The sequence below is a fragment of the Talpa europaea genome (genome assembly GCF_964194135.1).
Source record: "Talpa europaea genome assembly, chromosome: 2".
In the NCBI taxonomy this organism is placed as follows: domain Eukaryota; kingdom Metazoa; phylum Chordata; class Mammalia; order Eulipotyphla; family Talpidae; genus Talpa; species Talpa europaea.
Window position 1 is genome coordinate 70,568,893 of NC_140068.1, and position 15,793 is coordinate 70,584,685.

Genomic DNA, 15,793 nt, shown 5'->3' on the forward strand with positions numbered 1-15,793 from the left:
GAAAGGGATTTTTTTATCTCTATGGCAACAACTGCAAAGAAATACACCATATTCATTTCCATTATCTCCCAATGAAAAATATTTTAAGCTCATAGAAAGATAGCAGTACAGCATACAAAGATTGATATCTATAACCACAAGGACTTATTGATAAAAAAGGCACAGACAGGATGACTTCTGTGGTAAACGAGTTCCTTGATATCTCCTAGCTTGGGAATTACATTTAAATTAGCATGTTTCAGAAATTTATATCATTTGAAAAAAAATGACAGTTTATAGAACATCTACAGAGATCTAAAAAGTGAAAATTGCGAAAGTCAATAAGGATAAGAACAATTTAATTTTGGCAATATTTTACTCTGACATCACAAAGTTTTCCAAAAAGTATGGATTGTATTCTAGCCAAATGGATTTATAAAACAAAATAAATGTATTCAGAAAAAACAGCTGATAAAAGATATACTCTCTATGAAACTACTGGTAATTTACAAAGGAAAGGAGACATAGAAGAGGTAAAACTAAATGCCTACATTTCACCAGCTGCTACAATTATCTAGAAAACTCTGAAATCACAGTAACTGTTTCTTCTCTCAATGCCCTACTCGCTACACCTTTTTTTTTTTTTTTTTTACAGTTTGGCTTCTTCTATAATCCTCTGCTTTTACTTGATTGAATTGGGCTTGCTGTTCATGAAGAAAGAAAGTAGTAACTACAAACTTGACAGGCTTGAAGACTATGGACAGTCTCCAGCCCAGAACTCATTATAAACAGGTAAAGGTTCAGAAAATCCTATCTACATTGAAAATGTGTGAGATGAATATGCACAGTACCTTAATTCCTACTTTGTCTCTAAATTGACTTCCCATGCCTCTTCTCTCTCTAAAGTGTCCTTATTGTAGAAGTGCTGATCCATGTTTGCTTCTGGATTATTTATTGTTATTTCCTGCTGCTTACCAAATCAGTTTCTTCCTTTTCATTGATTTCCTTGTCTCAGTTTGCAAATGTATTCAAAAACAACAACAACAAAACTAAATCTTTTTTGTGGACCTGTTCAAATGTGGTCTTAAGCTCTCTTGTATAACTTAAGACTTCTAAAAATAGTCCATAATCCCCCAACTTTCTCAATAAAGTAAAAATAAAAATCAACAAGCAACTATAAACCAGAGACACACTACATGTCTGCCCATGTACAGCACAGGCACGCTTACAAGATCACCAATAGCTTTTCATTCACACCTCTCCTTCCTGATATCTCTGAAGCATTTCCAAGCAACAGACCATACCTCCCTTTCAAAACTTCTCTAATTCTTTCCTCTATTCTTTTTATTGTGTGTGTGTGCTCCTATTTATTTGTGCTTTCTCCCTTTTTTATTTTCTTTTTTAAGTTATAACAACCTTTGTTTAAAGATTTATTTATTTATGCATACAAGAACTGGGGTACAGGCCAGAGGTGCAAGGGAGTGAGAGGATTCACCAGAAACAGAGTGGGTAGCAGAACAGACAGATTTACTGAACTACTGCTGAGGGGAGCAGCGGGCCAGACAGGAGAGGTCTACTGTGCCATGTGGGCCACCTCCCTGGCCAGGCATTGAACTCATCATATAGTAGCTGTGGATTATTTCATAGTGCTGACACTTAACCCCTTATGCCACTAAGAGACCCCCCCATTTTTTCCTTTGTAAGCCTGGCTACAGATTTGTCTATTTTTACTTTTTTTTTACAGTTGCTTAAAGTACCACTTAATTTTTTTATTTTATTTTATATTTTTTACATCTTTTTTCATTTTTGCACAATGTATGCATTTTCATCTTGGTTATATTCCCCATACAATTCCCACCCCACCCCCCTTATTTTGACCCTAATCCCTCCTCTTCCCTGCCCCCTGCCCCCCGCCCCCAGTGTGTCTCTGGTTTATAGTTGCTTATTGATTTTGATTTTTACTTTATTATAATTAGACTTTTCCTGGTCCCTTATTTAGGTTTTCTACATTCCTGCTACGAGTGTATATATATGGAAGTCATGAGTTTATGGATAATAGTTTATGGCTAATCCTTAAAATTAGGGTAAGCCTGTTCCTCTATTCTTTTAGCTTTCTCAGTCACCCACCTACTGTTTCTCTTCTATAGGCTTACCCTAATTTTAAGGATCTGTCCTTATTTTTTTTCCTTCTACAGTCTTTTCCATTGTAATCCTAACCATTCAGGTGGCTTCAACTATTACCCATAAACTGATGACTTCTTAATATTACTCTGTCCTTTTCCTCAGGCTCTCAGCCCGGTTTTAAGGGACTAGTGCTTTTCTATTTACAGTAGTTCTAATATGATAGACTTCAAATGGAGTTATCTTTTCAAAAGAATGTTTTCCTCCAGTGTTTTCTACTTTGGTTAAAGACACTATCATCATTTCAGATTTGATACTTCAGTATTTACATTTAATACAAAAATGCATTGCCTCCTCTCTACTTAGTCTCTCTTCTTATGTCTGTCACCTCTGGTCATTTCACTTTGTTTTTACTAACATGTCTTGAGTTTAACCTTTTTATTACTTATTCATTAAACCAAAAGAATAGTTCTGGCATCTATACTCCAATATAAAACAAAGACACACACACACACATTGTCTCTGTCTCCCTGTCCATCACATGGTAAGGTTAATATTATTAGGATTTTCATTACATGTTTACTTCTGTTTGAAATCCATCAAGGATTCTGCTTTGGTAATGCCAAGGATGCTGTTTTATTCCAACTCTGGTGAAGATTCCACCTCTAGATCAGGCTTGGCTGATGCCCCACTTCCTGGGTATTGACTGCTAATGCTCCTACCTGCACTCTTTTCCAGAGGTTTTTGCTAGTCACAGAAGCTGCCTTATCTGGAGACAGCTGGGAAGTTACTGCCCTGCTTTCTACCCAGTGTGGTTAGTGGGTATCAAAGCCTGGGCCCTTGTCTCAAGCATGAATTCTGTGGTGCTTCACAGTGCCTTGTGGGATCAGGGTAAGACTAGATTTTTGAAGCCACATTTTTGCCTGAATTGATCCTGTTCCTTTATTTTGCCTCCTTTACTCGCTCACAGGTTTCTTCCGAAAATCACCTGCACAGGAATCCTCTTAGATTCTATTTTTAGGGTTATCTGACCTAAGTCAACTTCCACAGTACCTCACGTAAAATAGACAGAAACATTTTTTGATTAAATTAATGGGTTCTCCACTCTCTTGGAGAAAAAGTTTTTGTTCAAACAGTTGTTTCTCTCCATGTGGGTATTTTCACTGCTCTTTTTTTTCCTACTCTCAATTGATAGCTACATTAAGTAATTACCATCTTTTCCCCTCAAAATAAAGATTTTAGTTTACTTTCACTTAAAAAAAAAAACCAAATCTTTTAGAAAATAAACATAAACCGGATGGAATAAGAGCACAATGCTATTAAAATGCTTCTGCAAATGATCTGGGACATTGTAGAAAGCATTTGGTCAATGGGGAGCTTGAATGACGGCTTTCAGGATCCAAAAAATGTAGGTGTTTTCTCAATGATCTTGTTCTTTTCATTATATTTTATACTTTTACTTTTCTAAGATAGCATTATTGAGTAAATTATCATATAAGTTATGTGTATCTATATTATTGAATTTTATGTGCAGTCGAGGCATTACATACACTTTTAGGTGTTTTTTTTCCACTGTCCTAAAGATACAGTGTTAACATTTCTGACTTCATTAATACAAATATCAGTGGTTGCTAGTGGTCAAGGTATGTACTGTTTAGTGATTTTTGACCCACAAATGACAACACAGTATGTAATCTTTGTATAGTTGTGTAGTGCTATGAATTTAAAAAGCACAATGAAAATACATAGATATAAAACACACATATATGTCTATGTTTGAGCTGAACATGTTAAAAATGTTAAATGGACTCCAAATGTATCTACAGTTATTCAAATAAAGGTTTCCTTGCTTTTAAGGAAAATTTAAGAAATAGGTTCTAAGCTTTTTCTGCATAATACAAGCACTACTATGAATACTATTATGCCAAGAATTTTAGAAATAAGATACTGTATAGTCTATTCATTACCAGATATTTCTACCTTTTCTTAGAATTGTTGCATAAAATTTATTTTGTAATAATCTACTTTCCCCTGAGAATTGAAATATAACAGTGAAAAATCCAAAGTGCTTTAAAATTAAACTTTCTTTGAGAAGTCTGTGCTATCGCCTAAGGTAAGTGAAAAATACAAAGTTATGGTCTTGTCTCATTTATTAGAAATACAATTTGCTGACTTTTAAAGTGATTAGGTCATAACAATGTTTCATGTCCAAATGCTTTGCATTTCTGGAAACTCATACATATATATATATATCTCCCATATTGATTACTAACTTGTAATTAATTATTACTTTTGGCAGCCAATGTACATATTGCCACTATTTCCTCAAAGTGGAATAAACTTTGTACTTGACATTTTCAATGGTAAATGTACCTAAAAACTACTAACATTTAGTGTGATGTTCTGAATAAAGATACTTACGCAGGAATATTGGCATATTTCCTCATTGGTAGAAAATAGCTTCTTGTTTTTCCTTTCTCTTTAAGTGTTTCTATGGCTAAGATGGTAATATTTATGACTCTGTCAGGAAACACCTGTTATCAGAGCACATTCAAAGTACTTCTGTTTTAATCCCATAATACACTGGAGGGCTAAATTGTGATTAAAGAGACACAATTAGATTAGAATCTGGAGTGACTTGCCTAAAGCCACAAATGAATCCAACCTTACATTTGAAAAGAGTGACTGTGATGCCTACCCCACTTCCCTACCCACCAGGCAAAGCTGCTTCCCTACTACTGGTGCAGGATAAGCAGGGCTAAGCAAGCTCAGTCACAACTCAACAACTCTGTGGGGTAGGGATTATTTGAATCTCTACTTTCTGTATAAGAAAATTGAGGTGCATAGAGGCTGAGGAACTTGTCCAAGATGGCAAGCTAACAAGTGGTGAAACAGGGATTTAAATTAAGATCATATGACCCCAGAGCCTGTGAGGTAACCTCCAAGTTATGTGCGATGTTGCTTACACTGAAGAAGCCTGCTGACATACTGTCTGTGTGTCCTCCCATTCTTTTGTAGGACTCATCCTCAGGTTCCTACCTTGTTGAGGAAATACACCAAATATGCCTTAATCCTTTGCAAATAAGACTGGGATGGTGCTAAGGGATATATCTTGAAGGATGAGGTCTAAGTAAGCAATGCAAGGATGCAAGGATCCCTGACCCCAGACACAGGCTTTAAAGCTTGAGCAAGCACTTTAAGGGAAAAGAAAAGGTAAAATCTGCACAAAAATGTTGGGAGAAGGCAATTAAAAGTTGGTTGCCTGGAGGGAAAAATATATAAAGGACAGGCACAAGCAGAGAAGCTAAAATGAGAGCAAGATTGTAGGGTAAACTGTAAAGAATTTAAAATATAAATTTCTGTTTAGGATCAAAATTAGGGTCCAGCAACAAAAAGTGCAAAAGTGTCATCTTGGTCCAATCAAACAAACTTCTGTTTTAGGCAATAACTAGTTGATTCACCAATAAATGTTGTTGTTTTTCAGAGACCTGGAGAGATTTCTTTGAAAAAGACCATGACAGCTTGTTACCATCCCTGAGATAATAGACATGTTCTTAATGTGACTATAATAGAGAAATCCAAGGTTATGTTAAGATAATAAACTTTTAATATATTGGGAGATTCTATTAGGAATATTAGGAAATTCTACGAGGATACTACATCTTACATGGAATTTTTATAAATGCCAGTTCTTTAGAGATGTTTCATATCAACTTGCATGAACATGTTCAGCTATCTTTTCACTAAGATACTTTTCTGGGCTTCTATCCAGATTTGCCCTTATATTCCTCCATTAGATAGCTATGCCCCACTTCTGCCTCTCCTTCATCACAATGCACCACTTAATTCCCTTATACCTTTTCTTGCAATTTTTATATCCAATGCTTTCTCCATTATTCAACTGAAACTCTCTCAGCTGGCACCAAATCAGTCACTTCTTCTCTTATCCAGCATCTTTCCTCCCACTTTATTCCAAATTTAAATTCTGCTAAAGCCAACGTGCATCTTGGAACTCCCTGCTGTTGACTTCTTGGCCCTGCAGTTCCTGGTCCCCTCCTGGTCCTCTCTGCTCTCATCGTGGGCTGAATATCCTTACGGCCTCCAGCAGGTGGTCCTCCATGTTCCTCATCCCTACAGTTCTCTCACACATTCCCATCTAGGACTTAGGATCACTATTCAAACATTAGTTAAATTTTAAAAATTGTGTTAATCCATAAAGACTGTGAAACAAAAAATGTGCCAGTCAAGTGTTTTAACTACAGGACTTCAAAAATTATAGCAAATTAAAAGAAGATTAATGGCATATAAAAGATTCAAATAAGAAATTCAGGAGGTTAAAACTTTTTAAAGCCCACAAATTTCAGATATATATTGCCACCCAACACTGATGGTGTTAAGAGCAACTCTTAGAGCTGCTATTATTTTTATATTTTATTAAATGAACACTTTATAATCTAAAATTGAGCAGCTCAACAGACAACAAAAAGTAAAACCTACTAATAAAATTTCAAACAAAAATTTGGTATTTTACTTGGAATAAACAATGGCTTATTATACTTATAGAAAATGCTACACAAAAGGTTAAAGAGAAAAAGAAAAGGAATTAACTGATCAGAATGTGCATGCCTTAAAAATAGCAGTATTTTTCTATAATGGTTGCTATTTTTCAAAGTAAGTGTACATGTTTGGATCTCACCATAATCATGAGATATTGATAGAGAAGCTACTACCTATTTAATCACTGAGGAAAAAAACAAGCTAATAATTTAACTGAAATGAAATGCTCTTCTTCCCTTAAAGACATTATGTCTAAGAATAAGTGGCTAAAACCTGCCACATACTTTATATTTCATTGCAAAAAACTTAATGATATTCAATTCCTTCCTGGTCAGACACCTATCATCAAAAGATAAGAATTTTATTGACAACAGTGAATAATAAAATATTTTAAATTCTTAAACATTTCTATTGTTTTCTATTACAAGGTTCAATGAAATGAAAAAAATACTGGTCTTAGCTTTCAGAATTTGTGGATGGTTATACACATGTACCAATGCATCAATATGTCTAAAAGAGCCGAGTGCTACTTAACTCTTGATCAGGGAAGAAATGGTGGCACTTTAGGACCTAAATGTAAATGTGTAAGAATGCTCATGTCTTAAAGTTAATTTTCTTTCTTTACAAGTAACGTAAAAAGGAGAATAAATCACCAAGCATAGTTGTAAATAATAATTTGTAAATGTGGATAATATCAATAATATTAACTCTGGTTACTTTCCTTGATAAACATGGCATTTATAAAAGAGCAGTAGTAATAATGACAATCCATGCCTAACAACATCTATAAAATTCTATTTCTTTAGTTTCTGACACTATGTTACTCTTGATAGAAGATAAAATTAAATGAAAGTAAATTTATGTAGTCTATACATATTTATAAATGGAGTAGATTTGCATATTTATAAATGGAGTAAATAGTGGTTGAACTTTAAAATTTGAATAAGTTCCTCCATAATTATCATGAAGAATATATAAGTTTAATTTATTCTTTAACCCACCTTCTTCTGAAATGCAAACTTTAATAGGGTACAATTTCAATTTGAAGCATTATTATTTTTAAAAAGCCTCATTTGAATACTTTTTCATTTCAGCTAGTATCTGACAAAGACTCTCATAATTATCTTACCAGCCAAATTAAGAAACATGAATGGGAAGGAAGTAGAGAGCAAACATATTTATACATGATTTGATTATTGGGCCACAAGGACATCAGTGGTAAACAAAATGGCAGTCTTCATCGTGTTACATAATGTTGTCAGGCCCTGTTCTGCTGCAGATTCACTACTGATTTGAATAACGACTTAGAAGGGAAGCTTGTGAAACTGTAAAGTGACATAAACCTGGGAGTTATTTTACTGAAAATAAGAACAACAGAATGGTATTACATACTAATATATGAAAGATGAAATTTAGCCAACACAAGGAACACTTTCCACTCTGTGATTCAAAAGACAACCGTACCACAATAGGATGTGTGAAAATCTGACTTGGCAGAAGTTTTTATTAAAATAAAAGGGACTAGCACTGAAAATGACCACATATCACTACAAGTCAAAGTGTGGTATCATTCCACATTTAAGAATTTGGTAAGAAGGTAAATCTCATATTAAATGTTCTTACCAGAAAGTTTTCTTTTAAAAATTTTTGTCAGAGGGGGCAAAAATCGCACATGATGATATCTACCTAGTCTCACCTCCCTAGCTTCATAATTTCCATTTCAAACCAGCTAGGATGTACTCAGTTATAGCTGATGATAAAAATAGTGCATACTTAAGGTGAACAAATTATTGATCTGATAAGATCTGATATATTGATCTGATCTGATATATTGTGATACATTTACCAAAATCAGGTAATTAACATAACTATCACCTCACAGTTATCTTTTCTTTGTGATAAAAACACATAAAATGTATTCTTTAGCAAATTATAAGTATGCAATACATACTAATTATAGTCTTATTGTTGCACATTAGACCTACCACACTTATTTATTTGCAAAACTAAAACTTTGTACCCCTTGACCAACATCTCCCCAGAGCCTCCCTCCCCTAGGCCCCAGTAACCACTATTTTATGAATTTGACATTTTAAATTTACATATAAAATTTATATATATCTAAATCACATTTTTTTAACCATTCATCAGTCAATGGACACTTAAGTTGCCTTCACATCTTTGTTAGTAAATAATGCTGCAATGAAGATGGGGGTGCAGATACCTCTTTGAGAAACTGATTTCATCTTGTTTGGATATGTACTCAGAATTAAGATTGCTGGATCATGGAATAGTTCTATATTTAATTTTGCATGAATTTCCTTACTGTTTTTCATCATGGTTATATCAATTTATATATCAAACAACAGTAAAAGAGTTCCCTTTTCTCTGCAACTACACCATTCCTTGTTATTGTTTATCTTTCTAAAAACAGGCATTCTAACAGAATGTATTTCCCTGATGATTAGTGACACTAACTACCTTTTCATATACCTGTTGGCCATTTGTCTACTTTGACTAATGTCTACTCAGGTTATTGACTATTTTTTAATTTGGCTTTTTGTTTTTTATGTTAATGAGTTGCAAGAGTTCCTTATATATTTTGACATTAACTAGGGAATATGACTCATTACTTAGTTTTAAGAAAGAGCTAGGTGGAAAATGTTCTCTGAATTCTGAAGGCAGAAATTAATCCTGAAAGATGGCCATAGATGTTATAGACATCTTGGTGATCACTTTAAGAAATGGAAATTAACTTCACAAGATCATTTCATATAGTTCTCTGTCCTAAATAGGTTAAATGCTAAAGGCAACCTAAAAAGCACAGCTCTGGAGTAGTATTTTTTATTTTTCCCCAAGACTATTTAAAACTTCGATTCAGGTGGCTTAATGAACTGCTGGGTAGAAAGGTTTGGAAAGCTAGAGAGGAAGCTACAACTGTGCATATAGGAGTTACAGGGGTTGAGAGTAGAGCCCAAATGTGACTATTTTGTAAATAATTTAAAAGATACAGACAGCAATGTATCTTTACTAGCAATGTATCTTATCCAAGTTGTTTAAAAACCTCAGTTTCTCTTATGAGGATTATAGTAGAATATACCTCTTTGGACTGATATGAAACGAAAATGAAATAATAATTTTGAGGCATTTAGTACATTACGGGCAGCCCATAAATGTTAGTCTTTATTTACAAAATTTTTATTTATTTTCTTAGTTATCAAAACTGTTAAGCCCAATCAGGTTGACTACCAGGGCCACTGGGAATAAAAATGGACAGAAACTTTTGAAAACTAAACAAAAACTTGATATCATTCATTCCATTCTTTCCAAATCAAATCTTAACTGTTATACCATACATAAAACATAAAGTAAGAAAAAAGGTAATTTAGTGGGAGGAATTATTTAAAGAAAAAGGTGCAATACCATATACAGAACCATTGGCTCAATTGCCAGTTGCAACAGAAGTACACTGTCTATGTACAGGACATATTTGCCATGTTACTTTACCTAAGTAAGACTACATATGTTCAATCCCATTCCTGACACCTCCAGGACATCCATGAGTGTTTTTTGGGAAAGACTATTAAGATATTGAGGGTCCACAGAAGAGAAAGAGTAAAGAGAACTGAAATTTTATTAACTTAATAAAAGGTAGCCTTGAAAAAATATGCCATTGGTCTTGAAATACTCAAAGGATTCAGATTTTGGATTAATATACTATGATAGTAAAGAAAATAAGGATTCTAGAGTTAGAAGCCCCAAATTCAAGTCCTGATTCTAATTTTTATTAGCTCCTTGACTTTAGACAAGTCACCTAAACTGTCTGACTCACACAATCTTCATTTATAAAGTAATAAAAGTTGATAAAAATCATATGAAAAATCACATATAAAATATTTTGAGATTTAGAAATGATTAAAAAAAATGGTAAAAATGACAATATGCCCCTGAAAGGGGGGTGGACCATGGCTGAAAATGTCCAAACAATGCTGACCAATTGTCACTCCAGAGGTTAATTTTATTGAGTACGGGTAAGAAGACTGCACTAGAGATAGAAGGTAATTGCTACTTCCAATTGCAAGTACATTTATCCACTTGTTGCATATTTTACCTTAAAGGCAATAAATTATGTTGAAATGAAAGTTACAAAAGGTTATTAAAGTCAATAACTGAATTTGGCAAAAGCATGTAGTTAATATTCACAATTTTTACAGAATTTATGAATGGGCTAGAACTCCACAAAGAGTTCTCATCAACTTAACTCTGCACAGATGAGCATAACTCAAAATGTCAAAATAAGACCAAAGTCTCTAGGTCAAATTGTATTTAATTCATTTCACCCAACTAAATCTCTACATTTGTGCTACCACTCTTGGAAATACATAGAATTCTCTGAATTCTAAATAGTTCTGTCAAAATATCAAATTGCAGCATTTTGGCAGTTGATAGTTTCCTTATGTTTATCTGCTTATCGCATTTTGGTTTTATTTTATTAGTGTACATAAATAAATAACTCCTGAATTAGTAATACCAGCCAGTTGTTCCAAGGTTACTTACCCTCTGACCTTCTTTTCCAGGTGGACCTTGGGGACCTTGTATCCCCAGCGAACCCTATGGGAAAGAAAGGATACCTGTTAATAGAGTGTCTCATGTACACCTGCTTCACAAAGAAGATCATAAAAATTAAAACCTTCTTTATTAAAAAAAACTTTTAAAGTGATTTGAGCTCTTTCAAGGCTAGACTACACAATATTAATAATGACAAATTGTTTTTCTTTGATAATTTTATTTTTTTACTTAACTCCAGAAAAAAAGACAATTCCAAAGTAGCTATGAGGTCCAAAGTTCACTCCCAGTGAAGACTCTCATATAAGCCAAACCTCAATTCACCAAAATAGAGTAACTAAATCATAACAATCTTTGCAAGCAGAGAAAAATGTCTCTTTATATATTTAAACTCCACAAAACAACTACATTTTTGATTGAGCCTCATTCTGTGAGTATCCTCTAAGAAAGCACATGATTTTGATGTGGGTTTCAACATAAGACTACTCATAACATTTAATTTTTAGTATCTTTGACATTATTTAATACTTTCTCATAACATTGTCAAGTGAAAGGAAAAAAATAATCATTTTTTCATATCATAAAAAGGTCCGGAAATCCCAGGTGCTATTAATCTGGAAGTCAAATCTGATTCTCAAAGATAGTTACTATTATACAGGAATTCATATTCAATGTGACACTTAAAACGATACTGCTATTTTTAAAAATTTGTCGGCAGTTAATGCCACTTATTGCCTCTAAAAGCTTCTTCTGGTTTCTCTGCTGTTTCTTCCTTCCTTGTACAACCTTTAAATATGGGTTTTCAGCTCATTTTCTTCTGTCTACAGTCTACTTGCCATGATCTTATATAGTGGAGGTCTCAACTTCTTTAGGTCAATGAGTCTAAATTTGTAACTCCAAGTTTATTTTCTGAGCTATGTATCCACTTAGCCAACTGCCTTCCTGACATAGCCTATGGGCTATCTCACAGTCATCCAGAATTTAACATGTAAAAAAACCAAACTTACAGTGACCACACCTGAGGGGAGAACTCTTACACAGTTCAAGAATTGACAACAAAGTAAGAAAAAAGTACTTCATTAAAAAAACTAACTTAAACAAAAACAAACTTAAGATCTTTCCTCCAAAACTGGATCCACATCCAGCACCTCCCAGCTGAATAAATCCACAAAGCACCTCCCAGCTGAATAAATCCACAAAACATCTCCTGGAGATCAAGCCAGAAATCTAGAACTCATACACCATAGCTTTCTCTCTCCAGCTTCTTTCACATCCAGTAACCAAAATGAGACTGATTCATCTTCAAAATATATTGGAGTCATCTATTTCTCTGTATTTTTTAGTGCTCTTACCAACTATTCTTGCTCATTTGTAAGAGCTTCCTACTTCAAATCCTCCACTATCAACATCATGGTCAAGTGACCTTCAGAAAACCCAGTCTGAGAAGGGGTATAGCATAGCACTAGAGCCTTGGACTTCAGAAAACACAGACTACTTGTCCTGATTTCTTACATGAAGAGATGAAACCTTGCTTTGCTGTCGTAACGTTCCTTGTTTTTGCCATGTAAAGTACTAACTACAAGTTCATCTAAATCATTATTCATGTTTGTTTCTCACACCAGACTCACAGGTAGAATTTGAGTCTTATTCATCATGGTATATGTTTATTAGTGTCTGAATAGAAAAAAATTCATAATGGGAAATCAATTCACATTAATAAAAGTTTTTGGCAGTAATTCTCAAAATGTTTTACCAATATTTATGATTAATTTATCACATATTAAATGCCATCAATGATTTCAAATAAATGAGAAATATAGTAATAACATAGCCAAAAAAATGTGAATTCAGGTGAATTCTCAAAGAAACGTTTCTTTATTACCTAATTTAAAAATCATTATGATACAATTTTATAACATGAACTTTTTCTATACAAGTTATGGCTATATTTAAACTAAAATATTAAATGGTCATATGATAACCTAAAATTATTATGTATATACTCACTTTCTTCATAGAAACTAAATTTTCCTAAATGTGATAACATATAATTTATTTAAATATAGACATTTAACATTCTCACTTAATAGCTTTCATTTGATAAAATGGTCAGAATTCAGTATAAATTACAATAACTAGTTTTCAAAAAAGGATTAGTACAAAAAATTTTCATGTGTCATCAAGCCTATATGTTCCTCCAGAAATTTATTCCTGCTCTACAAAAGACTAATAACATTCACGTATTTATTACTTTCAATTTTTTTAATCTATCTTTGGAACAATTTAATGTTATGGGGCATGAGGAGTCTATGTTTTATTGATTTAGACAGGAATAAAAACTAGGCAAAGGAGAAGTTATCAGTTCTATTTGTTGTTGCAAAAAACATCTACCAAATGATATGGAAAGTTGGCTAATTAGGCCAACTTTAAGATGGCAAATTCCTAATATTCATAAGGAAAAAAAATGTTGAAATCCAAATATACCAATTATTAATTACAATATAATTACAGGGAGTTGTATCATTTTTTATTAGACTGACACAAACTTGGCGCTAGATTAAACTCTTCTCTCTGTCCCATAGGAAAACTATTATCATTTCATGAATAATCAAATTTATAGATAACATTTTTGATATTCTTCCAAATGCTGACAGCTCTCTCAATGTTTTTAAATATGAGTTACTAAAACACACACATACCAAACATTCATCAAGGGAGTACAATTAATTCTGAACAAAATTCGAACAATCAAATTTTCACTCCCATTACAGTATGGGAAGTTATATAACAAAAGCCTATGTAATGGTTAAATATTACATTTGGTTTGGAATGTATTTAATAGATTAAAAACACAAGAAATTTTGTGTGCAAATCCCAAACATTAAGATATAGTACAATCACATATATAAATGCATTACTATGCCCCCTTGATGTTCATGACATAACAGGCTTCCCACCCCACCACACTGTCTTTGTTAAATTTAGGCCCAGCCAGCAAGGAATCTGATAAAAAATTGGGAAATTGCTTTTAATCTTTAATTGATTATTCACCATTTGAATTAGCCATAATAATTTTTTATGCTAGTCATACTATATTAATGTTCAGAATATTTTTCATCTGTCTTTATTGAAAGTTAGTTGACATTTAAAAAAATTACTTGACTATGGATTCTAAATAAAGACTAGTAAGAAAACAGTGGGATTGAAAAATACTGATTGTCTGTGGTGAGAGACAGGTTTTTGCTCTACATATAATTGTGTTTATTTTCAAAACTTGAACTTGGATTTAAATACTGCTTTAGGGTTCTCTTGGTCTTTTCTGTATTCTTCATCTGAAATGATTATTCCATTCTCTTATGTCTAACCATAAAAATGTTTTACAGTTCATTTAAGAATTAATCATTTACCACCTATGGCATGATTTCTATTGTGGAATTTATTTAAATCTTTGTCCACTTAAAATTTTTCAGATTTACACTATTTTTCTAGTTAGAGAATCATATTCTTAAGTTCTTTGTGCACATGGCATATTTGCATAATCTATGCATTTTCTCCTTTGACTTAATTTGTCAAATAATAATGCTTATCCATTTTTATTCCTTTTCCATCTACTTAATCTGTTTCAAAAGTCACTGTAAATTGTGTTATTCTTAAAATTTCACAAACGTAAAGCTGAAATGCCTTTCTAAAAGCTTGAGACTGTATTTAGGATATTCATGATGCCAATATCTATATGTATCTATACAGGCATTCCTTTTTTTTTAAGTGGAATTATGGAGATAAAAAATGTTGACAAAGAAAAGAATTCATAAGTCATTACTTCATTTAGTTAGGATGAAAATATGCAAAAAATAGTCCAAACCAGCTAAACATTTTCAGTTCCAGTGGATAGTTTTTACAGTGTTACATTCCACATAGCTGTTTCTGGACAATCTACCTATTATTTAAGACAAGATTGAGCTAACCAACATGGAAACCCATGTAAATATTTAACTGAGAAATTACTTAGAATTAAAAGTTTAGAATAAGCTTTGAAGTGTTTAACAAATACAGCAGATGTTTAGTAAAGTTAATAGGGTAGGGCAGATTAATTGCATTAGAATGCATTTTCATTTGTAAAAAGAAGCAAGATACATTCATAACTTCTCAATCAAAAAAGGACTGAAGTAAAAACGTGCAGTTTCATTTTGAAGTATTATTTGCACTCCCTTGCCAGAGCGTTGCAGAACATATGATACCTAAAAACCACTTTAACAAAAATGTTAGGCAAATAAGTACATTTTAAGTGCTGCAATCATTGCTTTAGGATAGGCTTCATAGACTTGAAACAACAGATTAAGTAGAATATATATAAATTCATAAAATACTTATGTATTTCCTATGTTTCAAATAGAACGTACAAAATTAAAATGGAAAACACAGGTTATCTTTATAGAGAATTTCATGCTTGTAACATGAGAATAGTGAAAACAGGTATTTTATGTTGGAAATAGCAGAACAAAAGACAAAGAGCTAATAAGTAAACATACAACAAGCCCACAGTCCAATCATGGGAAGTGATTCTTATATT

The 15,793-nt window shown here is 32.9% G+C and overlaps 1 protein-coding gene across 1 annotated transcript in view; it reads right to left on the bottom strand.

Moving 5' to 3' along the window:
- Nucleotides 1-15,793, bottom strand: part of COL19A1 (collagen type XIX alpha 1 chain) — a gene marked incomplete at both ends in the record, with an annotated part of 304,611 nt that overhangs the window by 128,044 nt on the left and 160,774 nt on the right. Inside the window, one exon of the mRNA XM_084227959.1 lies at nucleotides 11,215-11,268. Coding sequence (XP_084084085.1) covers nucleotides 11,215-11,268 — 54 coding nt within the window. The remainder of the gene's footprint in view (nucleotides 1-11,214; nucleotides 11,269-15,793) is intronic.